General features: G+C 35.4%; 1 protein-coding gene across 1 annotated transcript; it reads right to left on the bottom strand.

Moving 5' to 3' along the window:
• Positions 1–24,083, bottom strand: LOC119693328 (mucin-2). Its single transcript, XM_048632191.1, has 8 exons — positions 23,813–24,083; positions 23,405–23,626; positions 16,765–16,886; positions 16,017–16,034; positions 12,643–12,842; positions 12,004–12,245; positions 2,998–6,569; positions 1–1,200 (listed from the first exon to the last, which is right to left on the bottom strand). The coding sequence occupies exons 1-8, from the start codon at positions 24,081–24,083 to the stop codon at positions 1–3; spliced, it is 5,847 nt and encodes a 1,948-aa protein (XP_048488148.1).
• Between the last annotated feature and the right edge of the window lie 3,604 nt (positions 24,084–27,687).

Raw genomic sequence — 27,687 nt, 5'->3', positions numbered from 1 at the left:
TTATGACTTACTTTTACCACGCAAACGATATACTGAAATATAAGATGCTGGGACATCTGGTTCAATTCCAGCTACTGAGACATCTACTTCAATATTTGATGCTGGGACAACTGGTTCAATATCAGGTGTTGGGACAACTGGTTCAATATCAGGTGTTGGGACAACTGGTTCAATATCAGGTGCTGGGACATCTACATCAATATCAGGTGCTGGGACATCTGGTTCAATTTCAGCTGCTGGGACATCTGGTTCAATATCAGGTGCTGGGACAACTGCTTCATTTTCAGCTGCTGGGACATCTGGTTCAATTTCAGCTACTGGGACATCTGGTTCAATATCAGGTGCTGGGCCAACTGGTTCAATAACAGGTGCTGGGACATCTGGTTCCATGTCAGGTGTTGGGACATCTGGTTCAATTTCAGCTGCTGGGACATCTGGTACATTTTCACCTTCTGGGCCATCTGGTCCATTTTCAGCTGCTGGGACATCTGGTTCATTTTCAGCTGCTGGGACATCTGGTTCATTTTCACCTTCTGGGACATCTGGTTCTATTTCACCTTCTGGGACATCTGGTTCAATTTCAGCTGCTGGGACATCTGGTTCATTTTCACCTTCTGGGACATCTGGTTCAATTTCAGCTGCAGGGTTATCTGTTTCACTTTCAGCTGCAGGGTTATCAGTTTCATTTTCAGCTGCTGGGTTATCAGTTTCATTTTCAGCTGCTGGGTTATCAGTTTCATTTTCAGATGCTGGGTTATCAGTTTCATTTTCAGCTGCTGGGTTATCAGTTTCATTTTCAGCTGCTGGGTTATCAGTTTCACTCTCGGCCGCTGGTTCCTCTGTTTCATTCTCGGCCGCTGGTTGCTCTGTTTCATATTCACCCGCTGGTTCCTCTGTTTCATTCTCGCCCGCTGGTTCCTCTGTTTCATTCTCGGCCGCTGGTTCCTCTGTTTCATTCTCACCCGCTGGTTCCTCTGTTTCATTCTCGCCCGCTGGTTCCTCTGTTTCATTCTCGCCCGCTGGTTCCTCTGTTTCATTCTCGGCCGCTGGTTCCTCTGTTTCGCTCTCGGCCGCTGGTGCCTCTGTTTCATTCTCGCCCGCTGGTTCCTCTGTTTCATTCTCGCCCGCTGGTTCCTCTGTTTCACTTTCGGCCGATGATTCCTCTGTTTCACTTTCGGCCGATGATTCCTCTGTTTCTCTCTGGGACGGTGGATCGGTTGTCTCATTTTCAATTGAGGAAATAGTGTATTTATCTCGTGGCGTCGTCTGAATATTTTCGATTGAGGAAATAGGGTCAGTATCTGGTGGCTCCGTCTGAATATTAATTCCTGGTGGATCTGCAAGTCACCAAATTATTAAAACATATTTATTTATTTTAATTATTTAGCTATTTTATAATACAATACTAACTGGCTTCCTCCAATTGTGCCGTCATCTAAGTAAAATACATTTAACGGCGAGTTCAGTGAAGAGAAAATTTTATTTTATTTAAGTATTGCCAGGCTAAATACATACAAGGATCTTTATCAGGTGGATTCGTCTGAATATTTTCCATTGAGGAAATAGAGTCGGTATCTGGTGGCTCCGTCTGAATATCAATTTCTGGTGAATCTGCAAGTCACCAAATTATTAAAACATAGGTATTTATTTCAATTATTTAGCTATTTTATAACAGAATGACGGTCGAATGGCGTAGTGGTTAGTGGCCCTGACTGCTATGCCGAAGGTCCCGGGTTCGATTCCCGGCTGGGGCAGATATTTGTTTTAAGACAGATATTTGTACTCGGGTCTTGGGTGTTGATATTTATATTTAATATGTATCTATCTATATATTTGTTTATATCCATAACACAGGCTCTGCCTAGCTTGAGAACAGATGGCCGTGTGTGAGATGTCCCCACATATTATTATATTATTATCATTATTAGAATACTAAATAAAACCGACGACTCGGCGAACGCACTTGTTTTTCCATACTTTAAATATATTTACCCCCACCCCTCGCAATGCCATACTGTTCTTACTTAATTAAATCAGTTTTTTGCAATCTCAGCTCTCCAGTGGTATAAATTATTTTAAGATGCTTACGATATTTCAAAAGATATAACGAAAACGGTGATGCCCATTTTCTATCAACGCCCCCTTACCAAAACCATAGACGTTCATCGTATTCCCGTAAAAATAAACAGATAAATACTCTGCACCAATATTGTAGGGCTTCTGTGCAGTTTTAATTTTTTTTTTCATTAAACAACCTAACGTTATCAAAATACGCCACACATAAAAAAAAAATGAAAAAATCGAAGTCAAAAAGACTTTTTTGGAACTTTACCAGGGTAGTACATCGTGGTCAAAATATAACGTAAACCAAACCTACCTAAACCAACCTACTATCACTTCCTGAAAAGATCCGGTATACTTATAAATAACCCTGTATAGTATGGATAAATAATATACCTATGGAGCAGATGGATGATGATGGTAAGAGGAATATTTACCTGACGGAGGAAGTGGTTCCGTAATCCTTTCAGTTTGCGCTGTCGTACGCTCTTTCGTGGACCCTTTGGTAGTTTGTTTTGTAGTTCTTCTTGTAGGCCTTTTAGTAGTTTCTTTTGTTGGCCGTTTAGTAGTAGTTTGTTTTGTAGTTCCTCTAGAAGGTCTTTTAGTAGTTTTTTTTGGTAGCCGTTTAGTAGTAGTTTGTTTTGTAGTTCCTCTAGAAGGCCTTTTAGTAGTTTTTTTTGGTAGCCATTTAGTAGTAGTTTGTTTTGTTGTTCCTCTAGTAGGCCTTTTAGTAGTTTTTTTTGGTAGCCGTTTAGTAGTAGTTTGTTTTGTAGTTCCTCTAGAAGGCCTTTTAGTAGTTTTTTTTGGTAGCCGTTTAGTAGTAGTTTGTTTTGTAGTTCCTCTAGAAGGCCTTTTAGTAGTTTTTTTTGGTAGCCGTTTAGTAGTAGTTTGTTTTGTAGTTCCTCTAGAAGGCCTTTTAGTAGTTTTTTTTGGTACCCGTTTAGTAGTAGTTTGTTTTGTTGTTCCTCTAGAAGGCATTTTAGTAGTTTGTTTTGTAGTTCCTCTAGTAGGCCTTTTAGTTGTTCCTTTAGTTGGCTGTTTAGTACTCCCTTTAGTATGCGCTTTCGTAGTTCCTTTGGTAGTTTGTTTTGTAGGTTCTTTAGTAGGCCTTTTGATTGTTTCTTTAGTTGGCTGCTTAGTACTTCCCTTAGTATGCGCTTTCGTAGACTCTTTGGTAGTTTGTTTTGTAGTTCCACTAGTAGGCCTTGTTTTTTTTGTGGGTATTGATCTTCTGGTTATTTTTGTTGGTCTAGTTTTATATGGTAGTGGTGATAGTTTAGTAGTAGTTTCTTTCGTTGGCCTTTTAGTTGTTTCTTTAGTATGCGCTTTCGTAGACCCTTTGGTAGTTTGTTTTGTAGGTCCTTTAGTTGGCTGTTTAGTACTCCCTTTAGTATGCGCTTTCGTAGTTCCTTTGGTAGTTTGTTTTGTAGGTTCTTTAGTAGGCCTTTTAGTAGTTTCTTTTGTAAACCGTTTAGTAGTAGTTCCTTTAGTAGTTTCTTTCGTAGGCCTTTTAGTTGTTCCTTTAGTTGGCTGTTTAGTACTCCCTTTAGTATGCGCTTTCGTAGTTCCTTTGGTAGTTTGTTTTGTAGGTTCTTTAGTAGGCCTTTTGATTGTTTCTTTAGTTGGCTGCTTAGTACTTCCCTTAGTATGCGCTTTCGTAGACTCTTTGGTAGTTTGTTTTGTAGTTCCACTAGTAGGCCTTGTTTTTTTTGTGGGTATTGATCTTCTGGTCATTTTTGTTGGTCTAGTTTTATATGGTAGTGGTGATAGTTTAGTAGTAGTTTCTTTTGTTGGCCTTTTAGTTGTTTCTTTAGTATGCGCTTTCGTAGACCCTTTGGTAGTTTGTTTTGTAGGTCCTTTTGTTGGCTGTTTAGTACTCCCTTTAGTATGCGCTTTCGTAGTTCCTTTGATAGTTTGTTTTGTAGGTTCTTTAGTAGGCCTTTTAGTAGTTTCTTTTGTAAACCGTTTAGTAGTAGTTCCTTTAGTAGTTTCTTTCGTAGGCCTTTTAGTTGTTCCTTTAGTTGGCTGTTTAGTACTCCCTTTAGTATGCGCTTTCGTAGTTCCTTTGGTAGTTTGTTTTGTAGGTTCTTTAGTAGGTCTTTTAGTAGTTTCTTTTGTAAACCGTTTAGTAGTAGTTTCTTGAGTAGTTACTTTCGTAGGCCTTTTAGTTGTTTCTTTAGTATGCGCTTTCGTAGTTCCTTTGGTAGTTTGTTTTGTAGGTCCTTTAGTAGGCCTTTTAGTAGTTTCTTTTGTAAACCGTTTAGTAGTAGTTCCTTTAGTAGTTTCTTTCGTAGGCCTTTTAGTTGTTCCTTTAGTTGGCTGTTTAGTACTCCCTTTAGTATGCGCTTTCGTAGTTCCTTTGGTAGTTTGTTTTGTAGGTTCTTTAGTAGGTCTTTTAGTAGTTTCTTTTGTAAACCGTTTAGTAGTAGTTCCTTTAGTAGTTTCTTTCGTAGGCCTTTTAGTTGTTCCTTTAGTTGGCTGTTTAGTACTCCCTTTAGTATGCGCTTTCGTAGTTCCTTTGGTAGTTTGCTTTGTAGGTTCTTTAGTAGGCCTTTTAGTAGTTTCTTTAATTGGTTGTTTAGTACTCCCCTTAGTATGCGCTTTCGTAGTTCCTTTGGTAGTTTGTTTTGTAGGTCCTTTAGTAGGCCTTTTAGTAGTTTCTTTTGTAAACCGTTTAGTAGTAGTTCCTTTAGTAGTTTCTTTCGTAGGCCTTTTAGTTGTTGCTTTAGTTGGCTGTTTAGTACTCCCTTTAGTATGCGCTTTCGTAGTTCCTTTGGTAGTTTGTTTTGTAGGTCCTTTAGTAGGCCTTTTAGTAGTTTTTTTTGTAAACCGTTTAGTAGTAGTTCCTTTAGTAGTTTCTTTCGTAGGCCTTTTAGTTGTTGCTTTAGTTGGCTGTTTAGTACTCCCTTTAGTATGCGCTTTCGTAGTTCCTTTGGTAGTTTGTTTTGTAGGTTCTTTAGTAGGTCTTTTAGTAGTTTCTTTTGTAAACCGTTTAGTAGTAGTTTCTTGAGTAGTTACTTTCGTAGGCCTTTTAGTTGTTTCTTTAGTATGCGCTTTCGTAGTTCCTTTGGTAGTTTGTTTTGTAGGTCCTTTAGTAGGCCTTTTAGTAGTTTCTTTTGTAAACCGTTTAGTAGTAGTTCCTTTAGTAGTTTCTTTCGTAGGCCTTTTAGTTGTTCCTTTAGTTGGCTGTTTAGTACTCCCTTTAGTATGCGCTTTCGTAGTTCCTTTGGTAGTTTGTTTTGTAGGTTCTTTAGTAGGCCTTTTAGTAGTTTCTTTAATTGGCTGTTTAGTACTCCCCTTAGTATGCGCTTTCGTAGTTCCTTTGGTAGTTTGTTTTGTAGGTCCTTTAGTAGGCCTTTTAGTAGTTTCTTTTGTAAACCGTTTAGTAGTAGTTCCTTTAGTAGTTTCTTTCGTAGGCCTTTTAGTAGTTTCTTTAATTGGCTGTTTAGTACTCCCCTTAGTATGCGCTTTCGTAGTTCCTTTGGTAGTTTGTTTTGTAGGTCCTTTAGTAGGCCTTTTAGTAGTTTCTTTTGTAAACCGTTTAGTAGTAGTTCCTTTAGTAGTTTCTTTCGTAGGCCTTTTAGTTGTTCCTTTAGTTGGCTGTTTAGTACTCCTTTTAGTATGCGCTTTCGTAGTTCCTTTGGTAGTTTGTTTTGTAGGTTCTTTAGTAGGCCTTTTAGTAGTTTCTTTAATTGGTTGTTTAGTACTCCCCTTAGTATGCGCTTTCGTAGTTCCTTTGGTAGTTTGCTTTGTAGGTTCTTTAGTAGGCCTTTTAGTAGTTTCTTTAATTGGTTGTTTAGTACTCCCCTTAGTATGCGCTTTCGTAGTTCCTTTGGTAGTTTGTTTTGTAGGTTCTTTAGTAGGCCTTTTAGTAGTTTCTTTAATTGGTTGTTTAGTACTCCCTTTAGTATGCGATTTCGTAGTTCCTTTGGTATTTTGTTTTGTAGTTCCTCTAGTAGGCCTTGTTTTTTTTGTGGGTATTGTTCTTCTGGTTATTTTTGGTGGTCTAGTTTTATATGGTAGTGGTGATAGTTTAGTAGTAGTTTTTTTCGTAGGGTTTTTAGTTGTTTCTTTAGTATGCGCTTTCGTAGACCCTTTGGTAGTTTGTTTTGTAGGTTCTTTAGTAGGCCTTTTAGTAGTTTCTTCTATATGCCGTTTAGTAGTAGTTTCTTTTGTAGTTACTTTCGTTGGCCTTTTAGTTGTTCCTTTAGTTGGCTGTTTAGTACTCTCTTTAGTATGCGCTTTCGTAGTTCCTTTGGTAGTTTGTTTTGTAGTTCCACTAGTAGGCCTTGTTTTTTTTGTGGGTATTGTTATTGTGGTTATTTTTGGTGGTCTAGTTTTAAATGTTAGTGGTGGGTTAGTTTTTATTGGTATTATTGATAGTGGTGGAGTAGTTTTTATTGGTAAAACTGATAGTGGTGGTCTAGTTTTTATTGGTAGAACTGATAGAGGTGGTTTAGTTTTTATTGGTAGAACTGATAGTGGTGGTCTAGTTTTTATTGGAAGTACTGATAGTGGTGGTTTTATAGTTATTGGTGGTATGGGTTTTTTTGGTATGGTAGGTATTTTGGGTTTTGGTTTTGGCAGCCGTTTAGGCCATCTGAAACGTCGCCGATGACCACCTTATTTAGAAAAAAAAAATTTTTTTATTCATCGCAGTAGTACATTTTTTCAAGTAGTTAATAATTATGGCATGCCAGATAACTGGCTGATAACACTTATGGTGTTTAAATGTTTATTTATTGATTTATCACATTTATACAGTGTGTTGTTTTTCGGACCCGACAAACTTTGGGGGTGGATTCTACGAGTAATTTCATTGAGAAAATAACCCCATATGTGGGGTCAAATCTCAATATTCCAGAAATGGCGGCCATTTTAAAGTTGCTTTGAATTTTTTTTATGTAACTTTTAAACAGTTGTGGATTTTTTTTTTGATAGAGATGTCTTTTTGTGGATAAAAGCATTTTATTTCATGTCCGTAAGGCGTTTAAATCTCGAGATATGTTTTTTTTATGAAAACTAAGTATCTAATACTTTAAAATGGCCGCCAGTTCTAGAATGTTGAGATTTGACCCCTCATTTGGGGGTGTTTTCTCAATTAATTAAATTCATTTATTTCAGATAACTTGATGATCCATATTCAGTACATGTCATAAAATTCAATAAACAAAAAACAATACAAATAACAACGAGCACAAGAATTAACATAAGTAGGTACAATTTATCAATGAAATCACTTGTAGAATACACCCTTAAAGTTTGTCGGGTTCGAAGAACAACACATTGTTTATACTATAATATGTATATACATAATTATATAGATACAGGGTTATTGGTAAGTAGACCGGATCCTTTGAGGAGGTGTTAGTAGGGGTGGTCTTCCGAACGATTGGTACAGAAATTTTCGTGCACCACTAAATAAATAAACACGATTTTCACTTAAAAATGAAGTGCTAGACACCGAATAAATACTTTTTATCTTTTATCTTTATCTTTATCTAAATAAATACGATTTTAGTTTGATTTACGGCTTTTATAATTCTAACCCTGAATTACCATTACTTTTCTATGAATGCCTTAGATTTTAACGGATTATTGTACCTTTTTGGATAGCTAGAAAGACGTACATGTTTTATTATTCATCTTCACAAAATATTGTTGGATGATTTTTTAAAATAATGACTGATATATAAAATAGCTTTTTAAAAATTAAACAAAAAAAAAACAGATAAATACTCTGCACCAATATTGTAGGGCTTCTGTGCAGTTTTAAAAGTTTTTTCATTAAACAACTTAACGTTAGCAAAATAATGCAAAATGTGCCAAAAGTGCCACACATAAAGAAATAATTGAAAAAAATCAAAGTCAAAAAGACTTTTTTGAAAAAAACTTAAAAGTTGAATATCTCGAAACGGGTCAACTTTGGACCACGATACATCATAGTCAAAATAGTACGTAAACCAAACCACCCCTACTATCACTTCCTGAAAGGATCCGGTCTAATTGTAAATAACCCTGTATAGTATGGATAAATAATATACTTACTTATACAGCAGATGGATGATGATGGTTAGAGGAATATTTACCTGACGGAGGAGGAGGACGTTCAATTGTCAGAAGTGGTTCGGTAGACCTTTCAGTTTGCGCTGTCGTATGCTCTTTCGTAAACCTTTTGGTAGTTTGTTTTGTAGTTCCTCTAGTAGGTCTTTTAGTAGTTTTTTTTGTAAGCCGTTTAGTAGTTTCTTTCGTAGGCCGTTTAGTTGTTTCTTTAGTTGGCTGTTTAGTACTTGCTTTAGTATGCGCTTTCGTAGACCCTTTGGTAGTTTGTTTTGTAGTTCCTCTAGTAGGCCTTGTTTTTTTTGTGAGTATTGTTCTTCTGGTTATTATTGGTTTTCTTGTTATTATTGGAAGTACTGATAGTGGTGGTTTTATAGTTATTGGTGGTATGGGTTTTTTTGGTATGGTAGGTATTTTGGGTTTTGGTTTTGGCAGCCGCTTAAGCAATCTGAAACGTCGACGATGACCACCTAATTTAGAAAAAAAAATGGTTCTATTCATCGCAGTAGTACATTTTTTCAAGTAGTTAATAATTATGGCATGTCAGATAAATGGCTGATAACACTTATGGTGTTTCAATATTTATTAATTTATCACCGTGATATATTATACCGAATAGAAAACCGGCCCTATAAGGCCCTCCCAAAGGCTTATTCCTTCTTAAAACTGATTTTATTACTCGTACCTAATATCAAGCGTGCCAATAATTTTTACAGGAGGTGTCATAAATTGAAAAACCCATGTCAATAATTGGAGAATAGGGGTTCATTCAAATTTATAGCTGATTATAAAAAACTAAGACTATAGATCATTGTTTGAAAAAAAAAATTATAAATTAATATACTCCTGACACCACTACAGAAAAAAATACCACAATACATACTAATATTTTATAATATATTATAGATCAACAAAGAGATAGAATAGAATAGAATAGAATACTACTTTATTGACTAAACAGAACACAAATAACAATTTATAATACAGTGAATACAACGCAATAGGCGGCCTTATCGCTAAAAGCGATCTCTTCCAGGCAACCTTTGGGTGGAGGAGAGACTAAAAGAATAAATGAGGAAGGTGTACAAATGATGTAGTAAACATTCAGTTTTAATAATAAATACTTAAATACATACATACATAATATACTCAAGAGAAGAGATCTACTTTGGAATTATAGAAGAAATTCGACGCCTCTTAATAAAACGCTACTGAAAACCTACTCACAGCGACTACTTAAAAATAATTATAATCTTTGACGCAGAAACCAAAAAATAATAATTATATTAATACGGCAGACAGTAAAACAAAAGCGAGTTGGAACATTATAAACGGGGCAAAATCTAGATTTCCAAATGAGACAATAACAAAAATTACCACAGAAAATGGTACTCTTACCGATCCCACTAAAATTGCTGATGCTTTTAACGATTTTTTTGTGGATCAAATAGAAAAAAAATCTACCAAACTGTTCTACGCACTCCATTTATGTCGACTAGTTGAGTTCTGTTTGTCAAGTATGATTCCAACAATGTAAGAGCTTTGCCAGTTAGCCCATAATATTTAAGTTTCATAAGTAGAGTGGCATGATCCACACAATCAAACGCTTTCGATAGATCGCAAAATACACCCACAGCATCAAGACGCTCCTCCCAAGCACTAAATATGTGTTTGACCAACGCGACACCAGCGTCAGTTGTAGATCGACCTTTGGTGAAACCGAACTGTTGGTTATGGAGAAGGCCGTGAATACTAAAGTGCGAAAGCATTTGATGCAGCATATTTTTTTTCAAATATTTTACTCAGTACTGGCAAAACTGATACAGGCCTAAAATTATTGGGATCATGTTTCTCACCAGATATAAAAAGCGGTATTAGTTTACTAAGTTTCATCAAGTCGGGGAATACACCGACATCTATGCATCTGTTAAAAAGATTAGCCAAGTGGGGTGCTAGGATATCAATAACATGACTAATAACTTTAAAGGACATGCCCCATAAATCTTCTGTCATTTTTAAATTTATTTCTTTATATGTGGTAATTATGGTATGTGTATTTATACCATGAAATTTAAAGTTGAGTTCGCACGGCGGTGCATTCCCTCTTAGTAAACGTTCAGCTTCAATACAAGATGAATTCAAGTTCTCAGTTGTAGCTTTCGGTATACTACGGAAAAAATCTTCAAAGACGGAAGCCACTTCTTCACTAGATGAAACAATTTTATCATTAATTTTAAGTTCAAAATCACGTGGTTTATTCTTCCCGGTTTCAGTATTAATTATATTCCATACGGTTTTAATCTTGTTATTAGAGGTTTTAATATTTCTATTTATATAATCTGATTTAGCTTGGTGGCAAACGGCATTGAATATCTTTGTATATTTCTTTACATAATCTCTAAAGTTATCGTCATGAGTAAATGTACGTTGTTCATAGAGATCATATAATTTACGTCTGCTCTTATAAATTCCCGATGTTGCCCAGTCATTAAAACTTAGTTTACAATTAACATCTACTTTTTTCTTAGTGAACACGTTTTCAAATTCTTGAGACAAACCTTGAAATATTTCCTTAAAGGCATCATTGGGATTTTTTTCAGAGCTTCTACAGTTGTCAAGTTTACTGTTAAATCGAGATTTAAACTTATCAATTCTGTTTCATGTTACTGGTCTGAACTCAAAAGTGGCTACCTTGCGTTCAGAAGTACAAGGAAAAGTAATAATTTGCCCACTGTGGTCGGATGGTAAACAATTGATTACAGAATTATTAGTAAAATTACAATTACAGTAAATATTATCAATACAAGACGCTGAGGTGGGAGTAATTCTGGTTGGTTCCACGAAAACATTACTTAAATTAAATGACTTACAACAAGTTAACTATAGAACATTCCATAGAAGTCTCAACTAATAAATCAATATTAAAATCTCCCACCACGACCACTTGTTTTGAGCTCCTAGATAAGATGGTAAGACTATCATCCTCCATCACTTTCTCAAATACTTTATAGTCAGTAGATGGGGGCCTGTACACGCTTACAATTATATACTTGTCCACCTCAACACAGGCTAGTGCAGCTATTCTTTCGACTGATAATTTTACAATATCTTTCCTTTCCTTACATTTTAAATTGTTCTTTACAAATATTAATGATCCTCCTTTGTCTAACGATTTCCTATTAAATGAGCTAATAACATTGTAATTTTTTACATTAAAATTCATTTCATAATTTTTTAGGTGATGTTCAGTAATACAAATTATGTCAATTATTATTAAAAATAATTCTAACATTAGAAGTTTGCGAGAAAGCCCCTGAATGTTCTGGTGTACAACTCTCAGTTGCTCATCTCTTGTCGTACCTGGCAGTTTAAATTTACATTAGTATTACTACTAACTATCGTATCAGTTGGTCCTACTTCTTATAACAGGGTGATAAAAATATTGTAAGCTAACAACTTAGCTAGCTGTCGCTTATAAAAATTAGGTACAAATAATGTCCTGGTCAAAATAAAATTATTAATAAATTTATTTGTATCCAAATACATCGTTTTCTCTCGGTCACCAAAGGTCATGTTAAATAATAACATATTTAAATCATGAATATAGCTGTTCTGCTTTGTGGTCCGTGAAGCGGAGTAGGGGAACGCACAAATTATGGTTTTCGTAACATTCATGTCAGAAAGTGCGTCATAACACTGAATTAGGTCCTCCTTCTTTACATCTTTGCTATTTCCTACTAGTACTACTATTGTAGTGTTCAAGCTGTATTGCCCTGATACTAACCTATCCACAATTTGCTTAAATGTGGCGCCTGGCATACATATTTATGTTAACTACATTATGCCTGAGATAGTCATTCAGCATATGTCCCATCTTGCTACCTAGCTTATCAGAGAAAACAATTGTCTCATAAGGAGCTTCTCGAAGCAGGCCGGTACACGGTGTTGAAGATAGGGCAATCTCGGGCTGGTCGCACGGTGACGGGCTGGTCGTTTGGACGTCTGTCTCGTCGTTGCAGACTGTAGTAGGCTGGTTCTCATGAAGATTGCAGGCTGGTGGCAGCTGAGCGTCAGTTGGTAGGACACTGTCTGCTGGCTGCTCAGGTGATGCTGACATCTGGGGACTGGTGGTTATATCCCCAGAATATGGCACCCGGGTACTGTTAAGGGCAGACTCTAAGTTGACTAGTCTGCGCTGCAACATTGCCATGTTCATCTCATAATAAGTGTTGCATTCTGAAAGCTCCTGCCTATGGACTTCATTTTCGTACTTATGGACCAGTAGTCCAAGTCTAACATTTTCTTCATTTATGGACTTCATATGGTGATGTGAGCTTTTTTGGATCTTTCTCACTGTATGTTGGCTTCTCTTTATAAATCTGTTGATTTTACAGTATTTTTTTCCGTTTATTCGCACCAATAATCTTAGTTGTCACTTTGTGTTCGCAGGGCTCTTTGCAAGGTGTAGTGAGTTCTATGGTAGGTACTGCTTTACATTGTGAGTCGACCAGTTCCTCATACAAAGCGATGGTTTTATCATTTTCATCCCGCACTTTCTCCTCATTCCGTCTTTGGAGCTCTCCGTTGGCTTCAGCCAGCTGTTGTTCTAGGCTGTGGATTTGAGACAAAGCAGCTTCATGGATGTTCTGGCACTGATGATATGACCTCAGTAGACCATTGAGCTCATCACACTTGCCTTGCAGGTATTGGTACAGGATATCCTGTTCGCACATTTCATTCTTTAGCACTGTGTTCTTTTGTAATAGGCATGATAATAAGCTGACATGGAAATTTCAAGCGGAAAATGTTTGTAAGAAGCTAAGTAAATCAGCGTATCTTTTATACAAATTATGAAAAATTGTAAGCACAGTTCCGGCTTACAATTTTTGACAATTCTTCAGTTAGGTAGTGTCAACGTTACGCTATGGCGTAATTTTCTGGGGAAATTGTACCGAGAGAGAAACTGTATTTAAGGCCCAAAAAAGGTGTGTACGATCTATTTGCAGATTAAAACCAGATGAGCCACACTTTAAGTCTCTCAAAATACTTACTTTCCCATCTCTATACATACGAACATGTGAACCCTTTACGAGTATATGAAGTTGCGGTGTTTGTAAAAACCAACCCAAATCTGTTTGTCAAAGTCTCGCAGACTCGTCACAGATCAATTAGGTCACAATATATGAATTACGTAAGTTTTCCGTCGTCAAAAACAGCGCTGATGCGGGAAAATATATTAATAAATTTATTCAATATTGACATTTATTAATTGAGACATTATTGTACAGTTCCCCAAAATTGATAATGCGCATAGAAATCTTCGCCATTGTTCGGCAACGGTCGTATTTCCGAGCGCCCGAAAACGATTATGTATTTAGAGTGGTTAAGTGCATTTTCTTCATGCATTTTTTATTTATTTATGTGTTTGGTGCTAAAAGAGATATTGATTTATCAGTAACGAAATTTGAGTCGATAATTCATAATATTGTCATAAGTAATATTAAAATTTACTTCGAAAATGTTACAGTACTTTTCAAATGCCTTGCTCAAGCTGGTGTTAATATGGATGAAATAAGGTTTGAATAACACAAGGTTTATGTTAGAAGAAGAAATATGGATTTAAAACACAGGTTTACATTAAAATCTCAGTTCAAAAGTATTTACAGCGCTGATCATTCACAATAATATTACAATTACAAACTTGGTCTTTTGGGTGTGGCTTTATTGGCTAAGTGAAGTCTATCAATGTGACGTATATTTTATTCTTAAATGTGCCTCATAATATGGCGTCGTCAAAAATAATTGAAGTTGAAATTAAATTCACATTTGAAAAAAATAACAAGAACGATGTGTAATTGCAGCTCTTTATAATTCCACAAAAGTAATACTGATCTTGACCTTGAGACCTTTGACTGATCGGTGACAGCCACCGACCGCCCAAATGGTTTTCGATTATGTGTCACATGATATTGACTACAATATCTTACGAACAAGGTTCAAAATGCAAGTGCTTTGTTTAAGGCTCTAAGATTCAATGATTCGGGTGTTTCCGGGAATACGACAGTTTGCGAAGATTTGCATGCGCATTATTAATATGGGAGAACTGTACTTGCATTTAAAAAATCATTAAGTAATAAAAAAAAATTGTACCTAACATTTAAATGATGAAAAAAGCATGTGTGCATGATTTGTACATCTGTGACCAGATAGAACATATAGATCTCAATATTGTACTTAACACCTGTTATTCATACATTATGAGTTTATTTATTACTACTAATCTCTTTTGAAGTACAGATCCCTAAAGTCACATGTCAATAGAACTCAATTAAGTATAGGAACAAATGGAGGTCTTATCGCTTAAAGTATATTTACCCAGACAACCTTTGGGTGCAAGTGCAGGTATATTACGAGCTTACCAATATTTAAATAATTTATTTCGATTGTTCTAGGATCTGTAAACACATAAATTAAGTAATTAATTTTAATAATAGGTACCTACTTATATTTACTTATACACTCACGAGCAATGAAAAAGTTCCAGTCGCAATAGGACCAAATTAAAGTGTCACAAACTTATCTGTTCCGGTGAGAGCGAACTAAATTGATCCATATCTCATTATTTACTAATGAATTATATATTGATATAGACTAAATGGGTTTATTGAAACCACAAGAGCGAATTACCACTACTGGAAAACTAAAAATCTTATAGAATGAAGAAATATTAAACATTTACGTGAGCTGTCACCGGAACAGATAAGTTTGTGGCACTATACTTGACTGAGAATTTTGACAGGCCAACTTCAAGCAATTACTAAACAATAGAATAAAAATTGTTACTTGAGTTTTTACTTTTACTCAAATACTTAATCACTTTTACTTGTTAATAAATAATACGGGTGTTAAGGCCTCTACACACCAAAGCCGCTGACCCGGCGGCATAGCCCGGCGGCCTAGTGCCGGCGGGTTAACATAGTACAAAATCAGGCATGATTGTACAAAATGAGGCCGGCGGGTTGAGCCGGGTCAGCGGCTTTGGTGTGTAGAGCTTTAGAGTCAACATTTTGTAAGTGGAACACTTAAGGCCAGCATTCACGGGCGCACCAAAGTCCGCGGACAGACCGCGGACAAATCAGCGTGTGAATGTGAATATGTTAGTGGGTGGACGACCGAATGGCGTAGTGGTTAGTGGCCCTGACTACTGAGCCGATGGTCCCGGGTTCGATTCCCGGCTGGGGCAGATATTTGTTTAAACACAGATATTTGTTCTCAGGTCTTGGATGTGCCCGTAAAATGGCAATAGGCCCGCCCCCTATTACATTGGGACTAACATAACACTCTGGCGAAAAGTGGGTGCAGCAATGCACCTCTGCCTACCCCGCAAGGGAGTACATTAGTACAAGGCGTGAGTGCGTGTTATGTTAGTGGGTACGGTACGGCGACGCAGCGCTTGCCAACTGGGTGGATAATTTTACCATACATCGATTTTTATGTTCGCGCGAAATAACTCTTAAGATATCATAGATAAACAAAACTATTTTACTGTCACAAGTAAGACGGTTTATATCTAAAGTTATAATCATATCACTAAGCAATATTTTTTATTCTCATTCAAACCAGGCAACCATGCTCGCGAACAGTCGACACTACGTGACAAATCACATAGTGTCGATATGGTTTTTTCAATAAATTATGAAATATTTCAAATTATGAATCACTGTTTATAACATAGAACACCGCACCGTCTATTGTGACAGTACAATAGTTTTTTTTTTCTATCTATGATATCTTAAGTCTTAAGTCTTAAGAGTTATTTCACGCGAACATAAAAATCGAGGTATGGTAGAATTACCCATACCAGTTAATTTGGTAAGACTACAAAATTATCTTACCCCAATGTTGAACCATACCTGGAATAAAAATAAAATTATAGGTAAATGTTTGTTATATCGATGCATTTTAAATTTATTTACATAATATGCAGGATTTTATTCTACATAATTTGCTACCGGTAACAAAAGCCATACTTATATCCTAAACTAAACGTTCTGCGCAATTCGTCAAAAATGTGTAAAACAATTCAAATAATTGTTGTAGCTAATAATAATAATAATAATATTGATGCTGGTGATACTATATTCCTACTTAAACCTAACCGTATATATCGTACCTACCCTCTCGATTGTGCCCATAATCTGTAAACAATTTAAGTAAAAAAATATGAAAAATTTAATATTATAGCCCTTTCCATTTAGGAGTAATTTTGGTGCTATGCCACTGGAACTATTTCATTGCTTGAGAGTGTATTTTAAAATGGACTTACTTGAATATCCATGGCTGTACATTGGACAAATCCATAATAGGAACTGAAAAGGAACCAATAGATAGAATGCACTTTATTTGTACACCAAAAATTTATCATAAAAAAAAGATTGTAACTTAATTAGGGTACAGAAGGTATATCACTAAAAGCTATAACTGCTAGACAACCTTTGGATAAGGGAATAAAGCAGCCCATTCACTCGACGCACCGCGAGCGGACAAATCCGTCATCGCCCACACACTACACGAGCACGAGTTGCACTCCATTCGATTGTCAACTTTATTGAGCCTTGCACAAGGCACATAACCTATTTTAACCCAGACGGCGAGCGCCGCGCGGTACCGCGAGTCGCACCCACCTATCCATTCACACGCTGATTTTTCCGCGGACTTGTCGCCAGCGACAAATCCACCGGATTGGTACGCCCGTGAATGGGGGCCTTAAGAGATTACGATTATTAAATTAAAGAAATACAGAATTACAAGGCTACTATAGAACTGTTTTAAAATGTTTTCAAACTACTTAAATAAAATATATTTTTTTAGAACTATAAATTAATTAATTTTTTAATTGTTTTTCTTTATTTACTAAATACAAGTGTTTTGTGACTAAAATCATCTAAAACATTATATAATAATAATAATAAATATGTAGGGACATCTCACACACAGCCATCCAACCCCAAGCTAGGCAGAGCCTGTGTTATGGGTATCGGAAAGCTGATATATCTACACAAATACATAGGTAGATACATATTAAATATAAATATCACCACCCTAGACCCAAGACCCGAGTACAAAATATAATTATGTCTTTAAACAAATATCAGCTCCAGCCGGGAATCGAACCCGGGACCTTCGGCTCAGCAGTTAGGGTCACTAACCACTACGCCATGCGGTCGTCATAGCCGCCTATAACGCCTATAACGCCTAGGATATTGCATCATAGTGTTATCTCAGTGCAAATCACAATATTTCAGTGAAATTCTAGAGTGATACTCTACTTGTAGACCGGAGATCTTATTTAGTCTATAAAGTACATAACTACATACACAAACCTATGAATTTTTTTGCAGACACTTTCTATATGATATTTCCAGTTACAGTGTCTATCGATATTGATACACAGAAATTTCACTTGTTCTGACTCTTTAATTGTCACACCTTGGTGCTTGGTTCTGGAACTGCACGTATGTGGTTTTATCAATATTTATATTTAGGTTATTTATTGCGAGCCAATCTACCACTGAAGCAACAGTTTATACCTATATTATATATTATTCGAGGCAGTTATGGATATATCGTCTGCAAATAAAGATGTTGGTAGGGAGATATATCTGGCAAGTCATTGATGTATAATAGAAACAGGAGTGGCCCAAGAACACTTCCCTGTGGTACACCAAACTTAACCATTCTTGTTGAAGAATCGAACAACTCAGTTACTGTGTTAACTTTTTTTCAAGTCGGACAAACTGTCGCGGACGTTACCGTATGTCTAGCCAGCAGCCCAAATCCTGTAATAGCATTTTAAAAACTCACCTGAATAAAATAGATTAATGGCTACACAAATGGCGCATCAAAGCAAGCCCAAGCAAATCTGTACACATCACTTTCACATTGCGCCCTGTGACACTGAAACCTCTATACTCACACAAATATGGCAATAAGCCGACCACATCTGTCGAAGAACCGATAACCGTTGATGATTTATCGTGTTCTATGTAATGCATAGTTACGACATGGATGTCAAAAGGCTGAATGCAAACGACTTCGATGGTATAAAACCATTATCTAGAAGACTGTCACACCGTGAAATTTTATGGATATTGTTGAAATAATTAAAATTGGCTAAAGTATTTTATACGTACCTACAGTTGATTTCATGTTACTAATAAGACCACGCGTTTTTGTCGTTAAAATAATCATTTATAAGTACTACTTTATAATAATTTAATACATAATGTAGCTTATACAAAATTCTTAATATGTTTCATTTGATAATTTATTATTAAAAAAAAGATGTTCTCACATATAAAAAAATTAAAACGATTCCCTGAATACGGTCCCTGCAGCATACAATAATAATAATAATAATTAAAGACCTCAACCAACCGACTGACCTATGCAGGAGATGTAGAAGTGCATCGGAAACAATACAGCACATAACCGGGGCATGCAAGAGTCTGGTCCAAACTGACTACAAGCACCGCCATGACCAAGTAGCCTCCATAATTCACCAACATCTAGCACATTCAGCACATTTCATAGAGAAAAAAGAAAGAAGAAGAAGAAGTCCCAGTAGAGTTTGTAGTGGTTATTTTCCTGAAACCGTTCACGAAAATAACCACTACAAACTCTACTGGGACCGCACCATACTAACTGATAAAACTGTACATTTTAATAGACCCGATATTACCCTTTTAGATAAATCAAACAGGACAGCCTACATCATCGACATAGCTATTCCAAATACCCACAACATCCAATCTACACTCACAGAAAAGTTATCAAAATACCAAGACCTGGCAATAGAAATTAAAACCCAGTGGAGTGCCCAAACAATTCACATCGTCCCCATAGTTTTATCATCGACTGGAATCATCCCAAAAACCCTTAAAAATAGCCTGGAAACCATTAACGTCCCAAAATCTATTATTTACACCCTACAAAAAGCCACCATATTAAACACATGCCGCATCACCAGAAAATTCCTCACAACATCCGTCATTTCATCCCAAAATTAGGCCCTCCTCACTTGGCTTACGCCCGTGAGATAGGGAATAAACCTCCAAAAGGAGTGAAAATATAAGAAAACATGTAATAATAATAATACATTTATTTTCAGATAACAAGATCCATAGTACATGCAATGTCAATCAAATTAAAAATTAAAATTACATCACAATAAATCATAATTAAAATTAATTAGTATAATAAAATTTATAGAGTATATTAATTTATATCGGTTCAATTCTATTTAACTATATTTAAAACAAAATAAAAATAAATAAATAAACAATACAGAGATCTTCAGCACTGTGCAGGCCATATCAACTAATGAAAATGCACCTGTATTACGAATGTTTCTTTAACATCAAGAATAAATTTTATTTATTTCAGTGGCACCATGTAAGAAAATGTGATAATTTTATCTCAGTTTGTATAAAAAACAATCATCATGTGCGTGTAAGCATGTTGGGGGCAATGTACACTCACGGGCAATGAAAAGGTTCCACTGAAGTAAAAGTAAAGTAAGTAAAATCATTTATTTGTTCTAGAATTTGGGTACATGAAACGGTGTTATATACATAGTTGGATCCATCAAATTCAGCCCTATGGGCGTACAAATATTTACAATAATTATCTTAATCTATTAAAAAAACTATTACAGTAGGTAATTATGACAAGAATAATATATACAAAAATATCAAATCATTAATTATTCATTAAAAAATTCATTAATTGAGTAAAAACAATTGGACATTAAATATTTTTCTACTTTACTTTTGAATATTTCTATTTTTAAAGTTTTAAATTCATCAGGCAACTTATTATACACTCGTATGCACATACAGTACACATTGTTTTTATACAATTCTAATTTAGAGGTAGGAAAGTATAATTTATGTTTATATCGTTCACCAGTACGACTGTTCATTTCCTTTTTTGTTTTAAATATTTCCGGGTGCTGTTTAACAAATATACAGATCTCTTGGATGTAAATACATGGAAGTGGCAAAATATTTAGCTTCTTAAATAATGGTTTACAGGAATCCCTATAGTTAGCCAAGCACAACGATCTAATACACTTCTTTTGTGCTTTAAAAGTGCGGTCTACGTCTACTGAGTTTCCCCATATAATGATTCCGTATCGAAGTACTGAGCCTATATAGCCATGATAAGCACTAAGGGCGGCCTTCTTTGAAACTGTTTGCCTAATATTTTTCAATGCATATAAAAATTTGTCTATTTTAGTACATACCATTTGTATGTGCTCCTTCCAACTACAGTTCTTATCAAAGATTATACCTAAAAATTTTGTAGATTTTACTTCTTCTAGAGTTTCGTTTTTGTATTTAATTTTTAATGGTTCGATTCTTGCATTATAAGTACTAAATTGAATTAATTGTGTTTTATTTATATTTACATTTAAATTATTATATTCTAACCATCTAATGACTTGTTTTAGGACCTTGTTTATTTCGATGTGAAAAGTTTCCTTGTTAGTGCACTCAATTGCTACTGTAGTATCATCAGCGTACAGTATGCTTGTATGTTCAATATTTAAAGGTAGATCATTAATATATAGAAGAAATAGCAGGGGTCCAAGAATGCTTCCTTGGGGCACACCATGTTTTATTTCTCTATATTCTGATCTGAAAGATTTTCTTATATTATTTTCCGTGTTATTAATTTCAACGCATTGTACTCTATCTGATAAGTAACTCTCTATCCATTTATATGCGTTACCCCTAATTCCATACTTATATAGTTTTTGAAGAAGTTTTTGGTGAGATACAAAATCGAAAGCCTTACTCATATCCAGAAAAAGTCCCGCGATAGGTTGACTTCTATTAAGGCTTTCCATTATTTCTTTAACTAAAGAAAAACAGGCAAAAGTGGTTGAGAATTTTTTCCGAAATCCAAACTGCTGGGGGGACAAAATTTGATATTTATTAATAAATGAATTTAATTTTTCATACATTACTTTTTCGAGAATTTTTGACATGATTGGAATAAGTGCTACTGGGCGATATTTATTTAAGTCTGTTTCATCTCCTGATTTGTGTTTTGGTTTGACAATGGTTTTTTTTAGATTTTGTGGAAAGATACCCTGCAATAATGATAGATTCATTATAAAAGTAAGGGGTGCGACTAATTCATGGCGGCACAACTTAACAATTTTTGTACATATACTATCATACCCTACTGCATTTGTATTCTTCAGTTGAGCAATTATTTTAATCATCTTATCTTCACTAATTGGATTCAAAAATATTGTATTATAATTTGATTTAAATTCATATTTATTCTGGAAATTATTATTGTCTATATTTATATTATTTTCAATTGTATCTATAAAAAAATTATTAAATATTGTACAAATGTCATGAGGATTATTATAAGTTATAGTTCCATGTGTTACTTTTTTAATGTCACTTTTCATATTATTATTTAGAATATTGTTACTATTTATAATGTCCCATGATGCTTTGCACTTGTTCGTTGCCTTTGCAATAAATTCATTATTGCATTTTTTTTGTGCGCATTTTATTGTTTGTTTCAGAATTCGGCTATAATCTTTGAACTTTTTTTTCAAGTAGGCTTTTTTTGTTTGTGTACTTTGATATTTATAATAATAGTTTCGTTTGGTCTTACAACTTATCTTAATACCATTAGATATCCAGTTAATACGTTTGTTTCTATTTTATATTTTTATTTTAATTATTGGAAAACATAGTTCAAAGAAGAGCATGACCAATTCCTGAAATGAATTAAAGGCTTAAACTTCAGAAAAGGTCAATGACTTCATGGCATCTTGAAATTTTACCATATTTTGTTGACTGAAATCGCGTTTATTTTCGAACCAATAACAAATATCTCGATTTCTTTTTAGGGGAAAACTAAGGAATTGTCCTGTGTTATGATCAGACAGTCCGGTTTTTTTTACAAAACCAGCCACTTTTTGGACGTTACTGGCAAACAAATCGAGGCAGGCTTTTTTCCTAGTAGGTTCGTTTATATGAATTTTTAAATGGTAGTTATTCAGTAGACTAATTAATTCTTGAGAGTTTTTATTTACTACTAGTGTGTTGATATTCCAATCTCCACAAAGAATTAACCTTTTCCTTGATCTTTCAGTAAAGTAGTGTAGTAGTTTTTCTAAAGTATCCAGAAAGGTTTGAGGGTTTGACGTTGGTGTCCTATATATACAGATAATAACTATATTATAGTCAGTCAACTCAATGCCACAGCTCTCAAATATCAGGTTTATCTTTAGCTCTTTTGGTATATCTATTTCTTTGTATCTTAGTGAATTTTTGACAAGTATAGCTGTTCCCCCTCTTTTTTCTGATTTACGAGAATAAAAGGCGGCTTTTTGGAAGTTTTTCAAACGAAAATTAAATTCTTCTCCTGATTTTATAAAAGTTTCACTTAGACATATTACGTCCAACTCCACATTGCAATCGGCCAAATCTTCAATAAGTACATTTAATTCATCTTGCTTACTTATTGCACTGGCTATGTTTTGATGATAAATAGTAAGTTTATTTTCGTTATCTGTATTGGGCACGAAAAAATATTGACTCTTGATGCATTTCTGGCAATTTATTTGTTTCGCTTATTATTTTATTATTTAATTTTTTCTTAAAAAACCACGGTATCGTACCTTTTTTGTCCTGATGCTGACTTATTCTTTTACTATTCTGATATTTTTGAAAAAACCACGGTATCGTTCCTTTTTTGTGTATCATATTTTTTTTTGTTTGTTCTGATATTCGTTCTTTAATGTTTTTTATAAATTTGTTTTCGTACTCTAGAGAGTCAATTTCTATGTTTATTTTATTGCATATAGTATGCTTGTTTATTGACTGATTTGAATTAAATCTTACGAATTTTACATGCGGATTATTGTTACATATTATTTCAAATTTCGAATTTACGATGTTATTATTTAGGTATCTAGATTTAAGTATTTCTAGTAGGAAAACTTTGGTTTTGTGTAGCTTAGGTAGTGCAGTCGATAGTTCATCTATTAGTTTAGAACTGCTTTTATCGTTTGCGCCTACACTTATTATTACCCTATCATCAATTCCTAGATCATGTTCCAAAGTGGCAAAGAAATCACTTTCTGAAAGTATACTAGATGATTCTGCATTTGGCTTTACAAAAGAAATACATTTAAAACGATCATTCCAGTGTTTTTTTCGAAGGGCCATTAGATTAGGAGTTATACCGGCAATTTGCTCATCACCAATTATAACAACTTTGTTTTTCTGTTCTTTCTGTGATTCCAGCTGTTTAGGTTTCATGTCTTTATCGACGGAAGGTGCTATATTCTCAGTCTTCATTTTAGTGCCGTTTACATTTTTGTGACCTAGAAGTCTTGGTTCTTCTCCTAAGGTCGCTGACTGTTTGATTTGTTCCTGTGGTGATTCTGATTCTGGTTCATCTGTCTCTGATTCAAAAAGTAGGTTAGGCATAGTTTTGTTGTTTATATTATTACTCTTCTTCTGTTTTTTTATTTTTTTGATGTTAGCGTTCGGTGTAAGACATAATTTTGTTAACTGGTCAACCTTCTTCTTATATTTTGTTAATTCATTTTTTAAACAATAATTTTCCGTTAACATGGCTTCTATCTCACTTTCAGCTGACTTTAGCTGCATTTCTAAATTTGTAATTTTTTCTTTGACATGCTCTAGTTCATTTGTCATCTTAGCATTGCGGATCTCTGAACTGCTACTACTTCGGGGTAAGTTACTCGTACTATTTTTATTAGGTGTGTCAGAATTAGGTGCACTGTAATCTACTTCACTTTCAGAGTCCAGACCTTCTGATAGTGACTCAAAAGAATTGTTTGTCGGAATATTCACCACGATTTCTTTCCTCCGCTGTGTGATGTTTTGGTTGATCATCGTAGGAGAGTGAGTAGTTTTTTTAATAGGGGATGGTTCTTCCAAAGGTGTGACGTTTGTGCATATTGTTGATAGATTATTAATATCATTGTATGTAGAAGAATTTCCGGTTTTATTTGACTGCATCTTTGACTTACTATCAATTATAGTAGCCGTTGGTGTAGGCTTTTTTGGTAATGGAGTACTTGATTTTTTACTACATTTTATACATTTCCAGGTCGCTTTCTTCCCTGTTTCCATGATTTGGTATCGTTTCCTTGGTACGCCTGAGCATTCATTTTCTAGGCATAATATTTGTTTACAGGTAACGCACTTTAAATAGTCGTTTCTTCGACAATTACTCTGGCATCCCGCACAACAATAGATGTTAGGAGGCATCTTGCAGTATTTTCGTGTAATGGAACGCAATCATACAAGTTTTTTTGATATGGCAACACTTGAAACGACTTGTCATAACAAATTACTCTGTGAATGTCATTCTTCTGCTTTCTCAAATGTCAATGTCAGAGTTGTTGTGCTTGCGCATGCGCCGAATTTTGGTCGTTAATTGGTTATAATTTTCAAAAATACGTATGTGTTTCAAAAATTTAACCGTTTAGATTGATTTCAAGTTGAAATATTTGTGATAAATAGTGATGATACAGGCGAGCTCACCAGTTACGAATGTCTGGAATCCCGTTGCGCCGGTTAGTTGGATGTTTTCACAATAGTTTTGTTGCTAAACGATGAATTTAAATTGGTATTTTCTATTTAATTGAATAAGAGGTACACAAAAGCCTTGTTTACGTTTTTGACGTTCCGTCACTAATCTGAGCTGAGAAAAGCACCAAATTACTTCTAAACGGAAAAGGCTAGCTTAATGGCGTCTTCTACAAAATTTTAGTACATTTAACAGAGCATGAGGATATTACCAACTAAAAACGGCAATATTTTATTCAAATTTAGGTCGTTTGGTGTCGGAATTTTGAGAGTGGAAGATAAGATAAGATAAGATATTCTTTATTTGCACACAAAAATATGGACAACAATACAAAACTTAATCTAACACATATGTACAAATGGCGGTCTTATCGCTAAAAGCGATTTCTTCCAGACAACCTTTGGGTGGAAGGATATTTAGATGTAAAGGGTAAAGTGTAGCAGGAATAAAGAATATACCATAAATATTTAATATATCAAAACATACTACCTACAATATATTTACATACATAATTTATATACCTAGCATCATAATAAATAATATATTAAAATATATATTAATATATAATAAACTACATACCATGTTACTTATATATAATAATAAGCATATTAAAGAGGATATAGTGATCTTCAATCAAGAGCCGAGGAAATGGTCTTTTAACATCCTTTTGAATGAGGCCAATGACGGTGCTTTCCGTATACTAAGTGGGAGATCGTTCCATAGGGTGATTGCTTGTATGGTGAAAGAGTCACTAAAGAATTTTGTGGTATGAGGTGGAATATTCAGCCGTAGGTTCTCTGAAGAACGTAATCCCCGGCTGTGGGATTCATGTCGAAAGTGAAATCGCTCTTTGAGATAATCGGGGTACGCTGGGTTAAACAGTATTGAGTAAAGAAGTGAAAGAATGTGAGTATTCCGGCGAAGGCGAATGGGGAGCCACTTGAGCTTAGCGCGATACTCTGAAACATGGTCATACTTGCGTAAACCAAATATAAACCGTATACAGACTTTCTGGAGGCGCTCAAGTTTGTTAAGTTGCTCTTCGGTAAGATCGGGATAACATGAGTCGGCATAATCTAGAATAGGAAGAAGTAGGGATTGAGAAAGCACAATTTTGGTGGCTGTGGGCAAGAAATTTCGCAGTCTGCGGAGTGATCCTGCAGAAGCGAACACCTTCCGACTGACCTCATCAAGCTGCGTCTTCCAGGTCATAGCATTGTCCATGTAGACCCCCAAGTTTTTCACCTGTTTACTCCAAGGTATGTGGACACCATCAAAAACTATTGGAGGGAGGGCATTGTAGTCAACAAATGAGCTGAATCTGGGGCTGCCTAATATAATGACTTGTGTTTTGGTTGGATTGACTTTCAAACCGTGATTTTGACTCCACGCCAGTATATAATCCAAGTCAGTGTTGGTTTTATGTATGGCAACTGGGAGGTCGGAAATTGGAGCATGGTTATAAATTTGTAGATCATCTGCATAAAGGTGGTAGGAAGAAGAGATGTTGATATACTATTTATGAACATTGCGAAGAGAAGAGGAGACAACACGCCACCTTGCGGGACACCAGCCGTAGTACTACACCAAACAGAGTAGGACTCTTCAATACGGATTCGCTGCCGGCGTCCGTGCAAGTAAGTATGAAACCAGTCAATTACCGTTGGAGATACATTAAGAGAACGTAATACCCCCAAGAGGATATCGAAATCCACTGTGTTGAAAGCATTGCTGAAGTCAAGTAGCGACAGCACAGTCAGCTCTCCGTTCTCCATACCCTGGCGAACGTCGTCCGTGATTTTTACTAATGCCGTTACCGTGCTGTGTCCTGGGCGGAATCCAGATTGGTAAGGATTCATGAGATTATTCTGCACTAAGAACCTGTTCAGCTGGTGATGGACGAGACGTTCGAGGACTTTGGAAAGGAAAGGAAGTATGGAGATAGGGCGATAGTCTGAAAAGGATGGGTTGGATTTTTTGGGCAAAGGAGTTACTTGGGCGTCTTTCCAAGAGGATGGGAACGTATTAGAGGATATGGAAAAATTTAATATGTGGGATATGATGGGAAGGATTATGTCCAGGATAGGGAGTACCATGTTCCGACTTATGCTGTCACTACCGACAGCGTTAGAAGTGATGGCAAGTATACTTCTCTCAATGTCACAATCAGTAAAATGGCTAAAGTTGAATTCGGAAAAGTCAGGAGTTGGTATAGTAGAAAGATTGTTCAATGTTCTAAGTTTAGTTGCACTATCCATGGCTACTGACGAAGAACTTCTTCTTTGTCTGAGGACCAAGTATAGGTTATTCTTAAAAACGATTGTTAACGCGAATTTGTATGGCGCGGAGCTAGTACAGCTACTTACCGCTAGGTGGCGTGTATTATACAAATTCACGTTTACTCACAACTTCTCGCACGGTAAAATAACTCACACTCGATGCCCTGACAAGTTGCTTCTTTTTTATTTCAATGGGAGATTTTCCACCATGGCGTTAAAAACTTCATACTCAACAGCACTGCATTTTTTTCTAGCCGGCATGGATTCCTGTCCTTTAAAAAAAACCAATGGATGTTAATTCAACCAGCTAAAGTTAACTAGCTGTTATAAAATGCATAATATTAAGTGTTAACTAGTTTAAGACAGCTTTGTACCATTTATGACATATTCCGTCCCCTCAGAAGAATGCAGCTCTTAAAAAAACGACAAGCCGGATGCCATCTATCGGACGATTTTGGAACTTTTAAACTGTCAACGAAAATCTCCCATTTCCTCATTTCAGTTGCAGTGTTGCCAATGTTGCCATTCATAGTCGATTTTTTGACAAGAACAAGTAAGAAATCGTAGTAATTTCAGTATTTATAGTTCAACAATGGCCAGTTGCTCAAAATACTTCCCAATTCAG

This window comes from Plutella xylostella, chromosome 31, assembly GCF_932276165.1.
Source record: "Plutella xylostella chromosome 31, ilPluXylo3.1, whole genome shotgun sequence".
Classification (NCBI taxonomy): Eukaryota; Metazoa; Arthropoda; class Insecta; order Lepidoptera; family Plutellidae; genus Plutella; species Plutella xylostella.
Note: the sequence above shows the minus strand (reverse complement) of the source record. Positions and strands in the feature narration are given on the sequence as shown.